The sequence below is a fragment of the Marmota monax genome, unplaced genomic scaffold (genome assembly GCF_021218885.2).
Source record: "Marmota monax isolate L192 unplaced genomic scaffold, Marmota_monax_Labrador192_F-V1.1 WCK01_AAM20220418_F8-fsc00021, whole genome shotgun sequence".
In the NCBI taxonomy this organism is placed as follows: domain Eukaryota; kingdom Metazoa; phylum Chordata; class Mammalia; order Rodentia; family Sciuridae; genus Marmota; species Marmota monax.
The window spans coordinates 5,315,191-5,329,908 of record NW_026695228.1 but is presented as its reverse complement, the minus strand read 5'-3'; the positions used below and the strand labels follow the sequence as shown (position 1 = coordinate 5,329,908).

The following is a 14,718-nucleotide window of genomic DNA, read 5'->3' as shown; positions in this document are numbered from 1 at the left end:
GAGTCCTAGCCTCAGAACTGACACATTGTCACCTATGCCTTATTTTCATGACAAAGTAAGTCTCATCTCTGAACCCAGATCCATGGGAAATAGACTATACCTTTAAGGAAACATGCTGCAGTCACCTGAAAGATATAGGTAGCAGTGAACAGCTGGGCCCATAAGGCAGCCCAGCAACTACATAATAGTCACTGATGAGTGAGTAGTTGCAAAGACTAAATGAATCTGGGACATCATGGATATCAAAAATATTAGCTACTATTAATAGGAGGAGAACAAGCCACCTATAAGACGTGGGTAGAAATGGATGGCACAGCTTAAGTATAGTCTTATCTAGAAGATTCTTATTTTCTCCTTTTTCTATTTCTGTGTGATTCCAGTGGATTCCTTTGTCCTTCTGACACTGCTTCCTCCCCAGGTCCCTGGAAGAAAGTTTAGCTTCTTCACCTTCTGTGAGAATACTAGGTCTCTTATCAACAACTTGAGGTGGGCAAAATCTGAAATCTCTATATAATTTCCAGCTGGGCTTTTCTAAATCTGTTATTTTATTCTAATTATTGCAAAACAACAAATTGTGCCCAGAGTGACCCAAAGTGCAAGGAAGTCCAGCCACCCCCGTGTTTTCCTCCTGTCCTGTCTAACTGTCACTGTTTGCATCAGCACTAAGGTGCAGAGCAGGAGTTGAGTGGTAGGAAGTACCTGAGAGGAGTCCCCTGGGAAGTGTCATCTGTTCAGATCCTTGACCCAGCCACCCACAACCCTTCTTCATACTATGTTCTTTCTGTAGCAAGAGAAGAATAATAATGGGGACAACTGCGGAACATACCTGGTTATTTGGGATTATTGCAGAATAGGGCTTCCCTCTCCAGGTTCTAGCCTGGATATTTCAGTCTGAGGAAACTTAGTGGATCAGAAAAGCACCGACCTTTCAATGTTTGGGTCGCCAGTTCCAAGCCTGGGAAAACTGATGAAATGGGACCTGGCTGTCTGTTCAGTACTTTTATTTTTGCCCTTTTTTCATTTTGTTTTAAAATTTGCTAGCATTTCCTTTGTGGCATAATTGCCCTGGAAAGGGAGAAGAAATCATGTTGAAAGCCTAGATTAAACATCACACCTGGGAAAGACCTGTAACACAAGTGTGATTGGGGAATGGAGAGTTGCAAGAAATGGAATTCTTATGTCATTGTGAAACCAGAACTCAGGGATTCAGTGAGGTTGTTCGGCTTTTGTTTTTGTTTTTGTTTTGTTTTTCCCAAGAGGCAAAATGTATGCTATGGATAACAAGCCGGTAGAAGTTGGCGCCAGAAAATCCAAGAGCTGGATGTGAATTCCCCAGAAAAATTCCAACTCTGTGAGCCTACTGTGGCCTTGAATATATATTTTCACTCTCTCCCTCCAGACTCCACTTTGTAGCTCATGCCTTCCCTGATCTGTCTGAAGAGACTGGGGCATGGCATTTGCATTACTTTAATTTATAATTTAATAACCACCTTTACTCTTATTATAACAATTCAATCTATTGTTAAGAAAAATTAAAGAATGTTGTTTTTACTAAATAGTCTTCAATCCTATGGAAGATTTTTGCTAGATCTTTGTTTGTTTGTTTGTTTTAGGTGTGTGGTCCATGGCCCAGAGGTTGTGTTCCTCTACTGTCTTATTAGGTATCCCCCCGCCCCTCAGTTTTCATGCTTCCCCAGGTGACTCTATCTCTGTCTTGCACCATTTTTGCATTGTTCAGGTTTGAATTTGGATCCAGCTATTGGTAGAGATCTGCAAGATCTAACAGAGTCCCCCCTGTGCTATCAATATGTCCAAAACAGCCTCCCAGGTGCTAAATGGCAAAGAGAAAGGAAATTCTGGAGAAAACTAATTGAAGTCATAAATTTATGACTTGATTTGTTCTTTGATATGAATTCCTTAGGCATGCTGAAATATTAGATTTGCAAAGTTCCTGAGTAATTCAAATCATTTTAGGAATCCACATAAAGTAGTGATCACTGACCGCCATTGAAAGGTGAAAGTACAGAGAAACTCACCTCCCATTACCAGTGACCAATGGGACTAGTTTATCTTTGTCAGGGTCCCTGCTGGAGGGGGCAATTGAGATGTTGGGGGTGCGTGGCTAAGGGTTGTCCCTCCTTATACTCTGTACCCTGATGCCTCACTGAGTTGGGCTGGGATGTTACCTCCAGTCTTCTCGACAGCACACAGGGGTACCTTGGGCTCTCCTGATAAGCATAAGGCTAAATCCATCCACCTGGATTCTTAATTCTGTCTCTTTAGGAATTGAACCTACAGTGTGTTTTTGAAGAGATCCCCTGGATTCTATTTCATTTCATTCTTCCTTAACATGTAACATTTATCAACTCCACTCTCCCTACCAGCTAATTTGAATATCAAAATAGTCAGCCCTGGAAGGAGTCCACATGTCCAGGGCACAGTGCATGTTGAGGAGAGAGCAGCAGTTCATTGAGAAATCCAAGGTCATAAGGGAAAAAAAAAAAAAAAAAGAAATCCTTGCAGGAACCAGAAAGTAAAACTTCAGCTCAATGCTGTCTTTCATGTAGGCACTTTCTGTTTTATCTTGATAGAAATGAGCACCCGCTGAGATTTTTGTGCCTTCTGTAGATTTATGAAACCTACCTGGAGGTCTGGTCTCAGAAGGACTGCCTTATCTTTTGCCAGTGATGGGAACAGCCGTCGTTTGTTTCTAAATGCAATGGTTACTTCTGAATTCCAGCCTTCCAGGGTTTTCCTTGCCTTGAAACTACTCAGCATGTCAGAAGCATCCCCCTCTCTCTCTTTCTGTTCCCCTTCCAGGGTTCTTGCCTTCTTGGATGTTTTCAGATGTTTAGACTTCAGTTTTACAGACTTTTTATCTGTCCCTATCCATTTGAGATTGACTTTGGGCTGTACTTTGCCCTGAGGTACTTAAAGACAGCTCCACTGAAGCTATTCTTAGTCTGATTACAAATTTTTTATTCAGCACATCTATTGGTTGGAGATATTTTGCTAATTCTCAGGAGTAAAGCACTGTGATTTCCCCTACAGTCAGATGTCGGTGGAGGTAGGCTAGCGTTTATCATTATGAAATCAATAGCTGTTTTGTTGCCATAGCTCAGATCTCTGGTGAGAAATAATTCACCTTAGCTCTGTCACCTTCGCTCTGGCAGGCCTGTTACCTCCAACCAGCATAGGCTGATGTATCAAGTGGAGAATTAATTACATTTTCATGTACATTATTTCTCTTCAATATGCATATGTTCTTGTAACAACCTGAAATAAATACATCCTACAGGCATTTTGGATGTGTCCTATTTGATATTTGGAAATTAATTATTTAGGATGGTTTCATTTTTTTCCTGATGGTGTTACTTCTGCATTTTATTTTTACAGAGTTAAAAAAAGAGCTCCCAATAAAACTCTCTTGACAAAAGAAGGAAAAAACTACCACATTTGAGGGAATTCATCAAGTTAAGTGTGAAGGCATGACTACTCTTTTAATGTATTCATACCTACAAATTAAATTACTAAGGTTTTTTTTGGTACAATAATGTCCTTTAGCACCTTCATTTTTCTGGCATGAAAAAGAATTAATTGACCACCTGTCCTCACTAATATATAAAGAACGACATCTCCAACGTTCAAATACTAATTATTTTATAGACGGCATGTGGTGGTAGGGGGAAGGCCAAACAATCTAAAGAATATTCCACTATTTGCTAAAAAGAAATGGACCAGACCTCATTCCAGAAGCATCTATAAGCCTCCTTCATGCCACAGCTGTGTAAAGTAGAATTTCTACAAATTAATATTAGTTTTATTCTTAGGACTTTAGCCTCATTCCTATATGATTTAATTTCTGCCTTACATTCAATATTAAATAAGACTGGTCATGTGTCTGATCAGCATTTATAACCCATTGTTTTCTCTTGGAAATAATTAAATTCTTCTTTAGTCTGTGATTGCAATCTTTGATACACATTCTTACTCTCTCCTTAGAGGATTTTGAGTCAGCTACAGACTAGATTCTAAGTTTCCATTAATAGTGAGCCTTAGAGCATCAAGAGAAACTTTTCTCCACGTTATAGAGAATAATACCCATCAGTGACCAAGTTTGTTCCATTTGTTTGGCTTTGTGTCCATCCCTTTTTGTATTTTGACCCATTTCATTCTCTAATAAGCTGATGGAAAGCACGTTATCGATACAATCCCTTTATAGATTAGCAAACTGAGGTTCAGAGTGTGTGCATTATTTGTTCATAAATCCTGGTTCCTCTGACCCCAAAGTCAATGTTCTCAGCCATTACACTAAGGAATGGAATTAAATTACTGTTATCTTTTTCTTTTATGCAATAATGTTCCAAATATTGTGCTCAACTATAAAGACATGCTTATTTAAATAATAGCTAATACATTTTTCATGCTATGCATTCATCTCTCTCCCTCCTCTCTTGCCCTTTAATTCAGTGTCATTACTCCATGAAGAAAGCAGCCTCCTTTCTTGGGATTGGTACCCAGAATGTGTGCTTTGTGGAAACAGATGGAAGGTAATGGGGACAAGATCTGGAAGCCTGGTGGGTGGAAGGGGAAATTTATACTGTTTCCAAAGCAGTACCATTGCCTGTTAACTACTAAACATAACTGAAAGCCTTAAATCTGTGTTCCTTAGAGGTAAAATGATACCTGAAGAACTGGAGAAGCAAATCTGGCAAGCCAGAGAAGAGGTGAGAGGGGGAGAGAGAGATCGCACATGAGAGCGAGCACAAGTGCAAATGTGTGCATCTGGGAGATAGAGAGAGAGAGAGAGAGAGAGAGAGAGAGAGAGAGAGAGAGAGAGAGAGAAACAGGGAGAGAATGCAAACAGCCAAACCCATTTCTATGTGTGGGAGAGAGAGAGAAGAGAGCATGTTGGAGTTAAAATAAGGAAGCTCATTTACAGATGTTCTATTTCCAGGTGCGTGGCTCTCCATGGTCTGTGGTGTTTTTTTTTTTTTTTTTTTTTTTTGGATATTCTCATTCCCAGGCGGCCAGAGCCTATTAAAACACTGACATCACCGTATTCAGATTTCTTGGCAAGAATAAGCCCTAAAGATGAACGTAGCCTCTCCAACAGAGCCTTGGCATGCACTCTGCTATCTATGTAGCTCCTCCCTCCCAGAAATCTGTAGGACAAACAGTTGTCTTTGGGCTGCATTCAAAATGATTGTTGACTTCTTTATCCATCCCTCCTCGGAGTTGCTTCCAACCCAAAGCCCATCCATTAGTGCCCCTTCATACTGGATCTGGGTCTAGCCTTTCAGTAGCAGAATATCCTGTCTTCCCCACCTGCTAGAATGTATTCAAGCTGAAATGCCGGTTGTTAGAGAAGGCAGGGCATGACTCTGTTTACCTGCTTTTTGAAGAGGAAGCTGATTATTTTTGGTACTAGCCATTTGCTGTTTGGACCAAAAACCTGCTGGATTTGGTGCACCTACCTCACTGCCTCCGCCCACTTCTTCCCTTGCTAATGGAGCTTCAGATAATTTTCTAGTAACTTTCCAATAGGTAGCAAATGGTCAGGCCCAAGAAAATTAAAAATCCCATCTTTTGAGCTGGGATGTGAGGTATACCTATCACAGGAGTTCACACTCTTAAGAATTATGGGTAATTTTTTAAAAGTTTTAATACTGTATTTTTGTTCTTGTACTCTTCAGGTTTTTTTTTTTTAATTTTCATAAAAATCAGCTTGTCCTGGGGCATGATAGATTACTGTATTTTGTTTAAACTCTATATTTTAAAAATTCTGCAGTTCTTGTGGCTGTATTGGCTTCAGGTGTGTATCCTTAAATCTATATCCACTTATTTGTTTGTTTGTTCGTTTGTTTTTCTTGCCATTCTAAGGACAAGTAGATTTGATAACCCTCTGGTGGTTCAGATTAGCATATATGCCTTTGACTTTTGTGTAAACTTCTGCAAAATGCTGGCTGTGAACCACAGATACTGCTTTTCAGTCTTAGTTCCATCTTATTCTACAGAAGTTCTCGATAAAGAGAATGTTCATGATGTCCTGGATGTTAGATGGTGGGGAATGCTGCTGGTGCTTCTTTCCTGTTTCACATTTTTTCTTCCTTCTTCTTTCCCCTCTTTCCTTCTCTTCCCCCCCCCACCCCCACCTGCCCTATCCCGGGGCTCTTTTCTTTCTTGAATTTTAAACTTTTGATTACAATTTCAAACCTACACAGAAACAATATTAGGAGCCTTCCTATGCCTATGCCCACAATGTCTTTCCAACAATCCTCAGCTCCTCCTCCCCTGTGCCTCATCCACACCCCATGTCCTCTCACCACTGCTACACGAGTCTGAAGCACGCCCTGACATTATCTCCTTTGACCTATAAATCATGGAGAATATCTGTAAGGTATATGTACTCTTTAAAACAATGATTATATTTAAAAGCTAAAATTTCTTAATGTTATCAAATATTCAGCTTTTATTAAAAATTTCCCCATTGCCTTTTTAAAAATAATTGGCTTGTGTACACTAGGATTCAAACACAGACCACACAAGTCTTTTCTGATCCATAGCTTGGTCCTCCTCCTTGTTTGTTGCCTACAATTGATTTGTTGAAGAAGCCAGGTCCTTTGTCTGGTAGAGTGTTCCACATTATGGATTTTGTGGATTATATCAAGAATTGAGATGCTAAGTGCTCCCCACCACTGTGTCTGTAGTGTAGAATTTAGATCTTGAGACCCAGTGAGATTCAAATTGGATTTAAAAAACAAAACAAAACAACAACAACAACAAAAAAAAGCAGGAAGGTTTCCTTTTGTCTTTCTGTCTGGAGATATCTCATGTCCCTTTTTGTGCTGACACTGCTGACGGTTTGGTATTGTTATAAAGTCTGCAGTCAGTCCCTCACCTCATGGATTTTGCTACCATTGGTGGTCATTGTCCAGACCCGTTATTTCATCAACTGATGTTCTAATTCAGTTTCTCATTTCTTCCTTATTATTGGCAACACTCTCTTAAAGAAAAATGTTTCCTCATCCCTATTTGATTTCCCTAAGGAAGCAGTTTACACATGCAAGGCAGGATCAATGATTTATTCTTTCCCCTTATTGACCAATTTTCAAAATACTGAGTTAATTTTCTATAAACATGGTCTCCCAAATTTTTGGTATCATTAATGATTCATATTTCTTTTCTTCTTTTCCTTTCCTTTCCTCTCCCTCCCTTTCCCTTTCCCACCCCCTCCCTTCTCTTTCTTATGTTTGGTGTTGCTGACAGTTGAACCCAGGGCCCAGCATGTGCTAGGCGAGTGCTCTACCACTGAGCTATACCACCAGCAACAATTCATATTTCTAGCAGAGTGAATTTTATTTCACCGCAGTCACTATTATTTAGTTGCTCCAATTTTTGTTTTGACAATAATATATATGAAGCCAACGTAATTCTAAAGTTTAGAGCTTAATAAAAGAAGGCTTTAAAAAGTAAAAAAATTGCTTTAGGCACATTTAAAAGTAGGACAAGGGGCTAAAGCGGATATGTCTTCTTGGTTTTCTTTCAAGTCAGCTGATAATTTAGCCTGGATTTACTTCAAACAAACCTTGTACCCATTCGAAGATGATAATATATGATGAGTAGTTTATTTTCCTCAGTAGCTTAGACCTAGTTGTTTTGTTTCAAGCTTTTAACTCATACTGTTTCAGATGTAGGCAACACTATTTCAGCTTTTCTTGTGTTCTTGGATTCAAGTATCTGGTGGATCACAATCCATTAAAAACTCTTTTAAGCAGTGACCTTTACTTGATGCTATTACAAAGACAGTGAAAACCACAAGGCACAAGAGGTTCTAAAGTGATTATTGACAAGCCCAAACTAGTATGACCACCGAATATTTTGGAGGTATTTTTGTGTATGAGTACTTGAAATGACAAACTTTCTCAGGGAATATAGCTCATTGGCAACATGCAATCAATACCCTTTCTTCTGAATTTTCTTATTAACAGTATGAGGTATGAGGAAGGAAAAAAAATATGGAAGGTTAAATCCAGATTGCAAAAGTTTAATTTCTGGACCTGATTTATAGAAACTTTTTTTTTTAAAGGTGAGAAAAACTCATTAATAGGCTATGATAGTGTGCATAGGTATTTTCTTACAGCTGTCAGAATGTCATATAGTCTGTGGCAGGAAAGCCCAACCATTAAAGACACCTTAAACAGCTTTAGCAAATTACTTCTTTTGTTGCTTTTGATGATTGATGTACATCTGTTCTCATTTCATTTAGGTCACTGACATGATAAAGACTTAATCTGTTGTGTTTGAGAACAGGGAAGAATTTCCAAAGCCCATGGTTTCCCAGGGGCTCTCTCACCTTCTGGCCTGGCTGAGAGGTTTGGGGTAGACTCGATTCTGTGTGTCACAGATGTCTCCCAAAAATGGCAACTGGATTCATTATGTACCATCACTTTGATTCCTGTGCATCTCAATTTGGAGATGTGGGACCAAGTGTTCTTGCTCTGCCCCACTTTCTGTTGAGAAATAACATCTTTCTGTCAAAGGTCAGTTAAATTGGAATGAGTTTGTTTCAAACACAACCACTCTTGGCATCAAAGGATAAAAAAAGAATGTTGCAATAATAATGTGCTTCATGATAAAACTGAGGGGAAAATAGACCTTCATGCTAAATGGAAGAAGAATGACTTTCAGAGGTGGTGAAGTGACAGGAGTCACTTATTCCTCAGGTGTTCTAGATTCCTAGGATTCTAGTTGCTTGTCACCACTTCACATTGGTCTGTAAGTCCTCCCTCCAGGATGCTTCCACAGTAAGCAGCTCGTCTCCGATGCCATGCTGGGATTCATCCATATGGAAACAACCTGTTGTATTCTTCCTCTGCCTGGTTGACATAAAGTCCCTTAATGGGGTCAGGGTGCCTGGCTAGCTTGACTGCTGTTACCATTCATCTCTACGTGTGCCCCCACACTCTCCCTTTTCTCCCCCATCTTCCAATGGCATCTGTTTTCTCTGCAAGATGTAGCAATCAAGTGTAGGAGGAGGAATAATCGCGGCAAGAGTGATGCCGGTTCTGTTTTCCAGTACCTTCCAATGAATTTCTCTACTGTAACACCCATGTGGAGAAGGCCTCCCCACAAGGTTGCCTGATTCTCTGTATTCAAATTTTGCTGGGTTTTGTACCTGAACACATTCTAACTTTACAAGGAGATAACCAGAAAGGCCTGTACGGTTTACCCACTGGGGGTTTGTCTGCCAATCATGTTCCTTCTTGTTTTGGAGAAGGGTGACAATGTCACCATGGAGGCCCAACGTATTTCCCTAGGAAGGAATTGGGTCACACATACAAATTGTCAGTTTGCCTTTGCCACGGAGGCAGTTTATGCTCTGTCTGAGCCATGCTTAGAGCACAGAATATTGCAGAGGAAGAAGGAGAGCAATAATAGCGAGGCTATATACATATTGACCTTGCACAAAAGACTACTGCCTTCTTAGCATTTTTTAACCTGTTTATTAATTACAAAAGTCCATATAGTGTGGAAGTTTAAAAACACCCATTGAATTAACAGTCACCTACAAAACGCCAGTATCGATGTCTGGATGCATAACGCTTTGTGTTTCCAACAAAACTTTGGTGGTGACGGTGACAGTTCTCTCTGTGTGTGGATCCTTCTCACAGGGGACAACGCCGTTTCTTGTCTGTGCCACCTCTGGCACAACTGTGCTGGGTGCCTTCGACCCTCTGGATGAAATAGCTGACATCTGTGAGAGACACGGTCTCTGGCTTCACGTGGATGTAAGTTCACCTGTGCACACACACCTGTCAAACTTCCTCGTCATTATGTAGCTTCTTGCAGGTTCTCAGAACCTAGATGCAAAGCCCCAACTACTTTTAATTGTGCTTCTAATTTTGGGAAATTAGTATGTCATTTCTGTGAGGGTTAAAGAGGAAAAGTCTAAGAATTCATGGACACTTGTATTAATTTTCTGGATTCAACTTTACTTTTCCCTGTCTTCAGTGGTATTTTTTTGCCTCCCTGAATTATGAGGTGGCATAATGTCAAGGATACATTTTGGACTATGGAATCAAGAAACTTTTTTTGGAGGGGGATTGGGATTATAATCTGCCTCTTCATTGTGATCTCAGGCCTCCTGATTGCAGTTTCTTCCTTTGTAAAGGGAGATGGCTGATGTGGTCTGTAGAGTATCCTCTTGCTCTGAAATTTTACGATTCCAATCAGCCAGAAAATGTAAAAACTACATTACATAATTGCATGCAATAATTAAAGCCAGTTTTATATGTATCTCTCATAGATAATTATTTAAGAGGGATTGAGATGACTTACATTCTTCATAATTTCCTAACTTAAAAGATGGGCTTTTTTCCTAATTAATTTTGTGAGTCCTGAGGTTATTCATAATAAAGTTTCCCTAAAATTAAAGATAATTTTTAAATCCACTTATTCAGAGTTAAAAAGTTGAATTCAACTAGTTGTGAATATTGAGTTTGAGTTTTTTGGTCCCCTTATTTTCCTCTTTCTTTCTTAATTTGATTATTTAGTGAAACCAGAACTTAACTAGTTTTATTCTACCCATGAAAAGAGGTGTTTAACCATGCTGATGAGACTTTAGGGAACTTTCCTCTGGTAGGTGCGTGGTTCAGATACTTCTTATCAGAAAATAAATAAATAAATATTTTTAACTTGTTAAACAGAAGGTGACTATTTGCCTTCATAAAATTTTAGAGTTCAGATGATTTTTATGCTTTCAAAATTAAATGTAGATGATATGATGTGGAGGGAATTCCTCAGAAGTTCAAGATTTTCATTAAGCGTGTGACAATATTTGGTGAAAGCAGAAGCACTAAGAAGCTTACGAGAGACACAGACATGATTAGCATGCCGGTAGGACTACTCCAGGTAGATTATTTGCAGCTTCTTTAAATGAGATTTTTTTTGTATCTGTATTTTTTTGTATGAGTATTTGTATCTGTTCATATTCCAACTTACATCTTATTGATTTTTATAGACTTAGAAGCATAACAATACATTATGTCATGAAAGATAATATGAAATGAGTCCTTTTGTAACTGTGGAAATAAGGAGAAACAATTTAATACATCAGCAATTGTACTTAAATATTCTGCTCTCATAAAAGAAGCATCAAATATGGATTATATAGTTTATGTAAAACAGAGTAACTACAACAGTTGTTAAATTGGGAATGATATTAAGAGATTTATGGGGCTTAGAGAAAATTGTGATTTATACATATGAATGAAAAGCTCCCTGGGTTTTCGAAAAATTAAAGGTTGAACTTTTGAAGTAAACACTTTTTTAAGGAAACACATAAGCCAAATTAAATTATTCTGTTTGCATATAGTAGGCATCTGGCAAATGCCCATAATATTGGACTGAGTTTGACCACACTCTTTCTGACATATTAAAGAAATTAATAAGCTCTAAAATTGAGATAGTCTTTGCCCATCCTTTGCTATTTCAGGGGTTCAATCTGTTGAAAACATTTTACTACAGCAATAGGTAGTGTATCTTGAAGAAACTTCACATAACACAGGAAGTTCATTAATTTTGAAGATAGAATATTAACAAAATTGCCGTAATTGCTTTGACCTACTAGAAATCGGCTAAAGAGTATTTTAAAGAGATTTTCAAATATTAAAACTGATATTTATTTATCTCTCTTTAAAATGCCATTATGATTACTTATTAGTCTGGGTTTTCCATAAAACTGATTTGCCCTTGCCTATATACCATACTTTATTAATTCTAACTTGCACTTTTAAAAAAATGTTTTTACATCTTTGATATTGGTATTTTGAAAATGTCTTTTTTTCCCCTCTCAGTGGTATACAAATGGTGGTGAATATTTGATATCTTAATTCGATTAATTATAATACATTTTTATTTTTTATTTTTTTTAAAGAGAGAGAGAATTTTTTATTATTTATTTTTTAGTTATTGGCGGACACAGCATCTTTGTTTTTGTATGTGGTGCTGAGGATTGAACCCGGGCCGCACGCATGCCAGGCAAACATGCTACCGCTTGAGCCACATGCCCAGCCCAATTATAATGCATTTTTAGACAACAGAATAAGAAAAGCCTTAGTCTTGTGAGGATCTTTTCCCTTCAGGACCATCGTTCCTCCGTGAGAGGGGATGGGATTCAAGTCTCTAACTAGAAGGAGGCAGGGCTGCCCTGCTCTCCTTTGAGGCAGAGTCTTATGGCTTCTTCGGGGACTCAAGTGCCCAGCAATGCTTTTTGCTGTCTCCCCACTATTTATTACAAGTCCTAGGGAGACTGTAACATTGTTTTTAAAAGCATGGACTTTAGAGGGTGTAGAATCTAGATGCCACTCCTGCTTTCACCTCTCTTTTAAGGTTGGTTTTCCAATTAATTTATTAACTAGTTAATTAAGGAGAAAAATATGCAGATTAACATATTGTGGTGTCTGGCATATATGTTAGCTCCATAAATGGCAATTCCCCATAGAGATGCAAAATCAAGCTCTTTCATCACTTAAGTGGTTGGTTTGCTGTTCTTGAAACTCTAGTGTTACAGATTGAGAAAGAGAAGCAAATAGAAGTAGGATTTGGACATCAGGAGTTTTATTTGTTTCTCCTTTTAACTCATTGTTGTTGTTATTTTTGTTTATTTATTTTTGTGAAATGCATAATTTACATTAGAGTCCACTCTTGGTGTTGTACATGCTACGGATTTTGACAAATGTATAACGACATGGATCCCCCATTATAGTATCATACATTTTCACTGCCCTAAAAATACTCTGTGCTCTACCTGTTCAACCCTTCCTTTCCCAATCCCTAACAACCATTAATCTGTATCATGGTCTCCACAGTTTGTCTTGTTTCAAAAAGTCATAGACACTCATCTCTCTATATCCACAAGGAATTGGTTCCAGGAATCTAGCAGATCAAAAAAAAAAATTTTTTTTAAATTGTGCCTATATTGAAGACGCACAGATTTTTATCTTGTCATGATTTCCTTGATATTGCAGTGCAACGATTACTTATATTTATATTTTTTAAGTATTATAAGTTACCTAGAGATCATTTTAAACTATTTGGGAAGGCTACCTAGGTAATATGCCATTTTATAAAAGGTGCTTTAGCATCTATGGATTTGGGTGTCTGCTGGGCTCCTGTTAGCTCCTTTGAGGAGTGAATTTGTGACTGAGCTCTTCCTAACCCCTGCCAATGACTTGGTAAACCAGTGGACTAATAATGCCTTTAAAATGTGCTAGTATTTAGGGTGTGTAATGGAAGTAAGAGAACCTAATCCATAAGTCATCTTAATGTCTGTGGCGGATCAAAATCTCAAAATTCAGACTTGGGGACCTTCTGTTAGTAAGCTAGGATGCTGAAGGCAGTAGCTTCTGTGGTCCATCTTAGTCACCCATGGTCTGTTGTAAGTCCCAGTAGGACTGGGGAGAGAGTATGACAGTATGGCAAGAAGGTCACTTAGCTGGCAGCCCCAAGACATGGTTTCTTTACAAGGAGTCTGTGGGACTCACACACACACACACACCACCCTCAAGATATATCGAGTACAGAAGCCTTTGAGCACCTCATGGAGTTGTTCAAGACATTAGTTCATGAAATCAGAGCTGTAACTAGGATGAGACCAAAGATGGTTCAAGGACTCAAATTTAAGCACTTTAAATTCATTCTTAGGGCCATGCAAGAGTCTAGATTTGAGACCAAGTTCATTTTTAAATTGTGTAATTAAGTGACTCACTCATCTTAACCCACTTCCAGCCCTCAAGGAGAGAGTTTCCTTTTAAGTGGGAGCCAAGGCCACAGAGTGCCCTCTGCTATGCTTTATTTTCATTGGTTACCAGCCCAGCTTTGGTAATAAACTGAGAATCATAGCAGTGTCTCATTTCCTTTATCTTCCACATTTATGTTGAATACAATCCTGTCATTTCTTTCTATGTGATATTATTATCCACCTATCTTATTTAATTCTATACTTGAAGTAGGACACCTTTTCTATATCCTTGGCACCTCTTGAACTCACCTCTTGCCTAAAGTATGTCCATCACCCTCAGTTCCCCATTTTAATACTCCCCAAGTTTTCCAATGGTCACCTTCACTAATAGAAAATTGGTTTTGGATCCTAGATCTGATTTTATCATCCAGGAGACCTTGGACAATTAGCTTCCCACCTCTGAGCTTCCATTGATCTGTAAATATTGAGGTTGATAATAACTCCACCCCCAGGGTGATATCATAAGAATTAAATAAATGCGAGAGCATTCAGCCTAGCTCAAGCTAGTTCCCCCAGATTCTTCCACAGCACTCATGCTTCCTTGTCCTACTAGATTAAAATTTGGAAGACTGAACAATTTTCAAGGATCAAACTGACTTTTGTATTTCCTACCTTGATCCCTTCTTCCTACTTTCCTGACCTATTGATTGTGGGACTTCCTTTCATTTCCCTTTTCTCTGCTCCTTTCTCCTGTATGCAGAAAATTTGCCTTTCTAGTGAATAACTTACTTCCTTGAAAGTCCCAAGGTTTCCCTTCTCCACTCCCCCGCCTTTGATTTGCAAATGTGTCTGAATGCCATTTGACTGAATAGTTCTTTCATTAAAGGGTAGGTTGCCACCTAATCATCCTGGTGAACCTTTCATCCACTTTGTCAATAATGTGCTTCATTCATTGCTTAGAATTCCAGCCATTG

At 38.6% G+C, this 14,718-nt stretch overlaps 1 protein-coding gene across 4 annotated transcripts in view; it reads left to right on the top strand.

Moving 5' to 3' along the window:
- Positions 1 to 14,718, top strand: part of Gadl1 (glutamate decarboxylase like 1) — a 185,353-nt gene that overhangs the window by 57,608 nt on the left and 113,027 nt on the right. For all 4 annotated transcript variants that reach the window (XM_046436961.2, XM_058576715.1, XM_058576714.1 and 1 more), the window contains 3 exons: positions 4,471 to 4,550; positions 4,673 to 4,727; positions 9,675 to 9,791. In XM_046436961.2, coding sequence (XP_046292917.1) covers positions 4,471 to 4,550; positions 4,673 to 4,727; positions 9,675 to 9,791 — 252 coding nt within the window. The remainder of the gene's footprint in view (positions 1 to 4,470; positions 4,551 to 4,672; positions 4,728 to 9,674; positions 9,792 to 14,718) is intronic.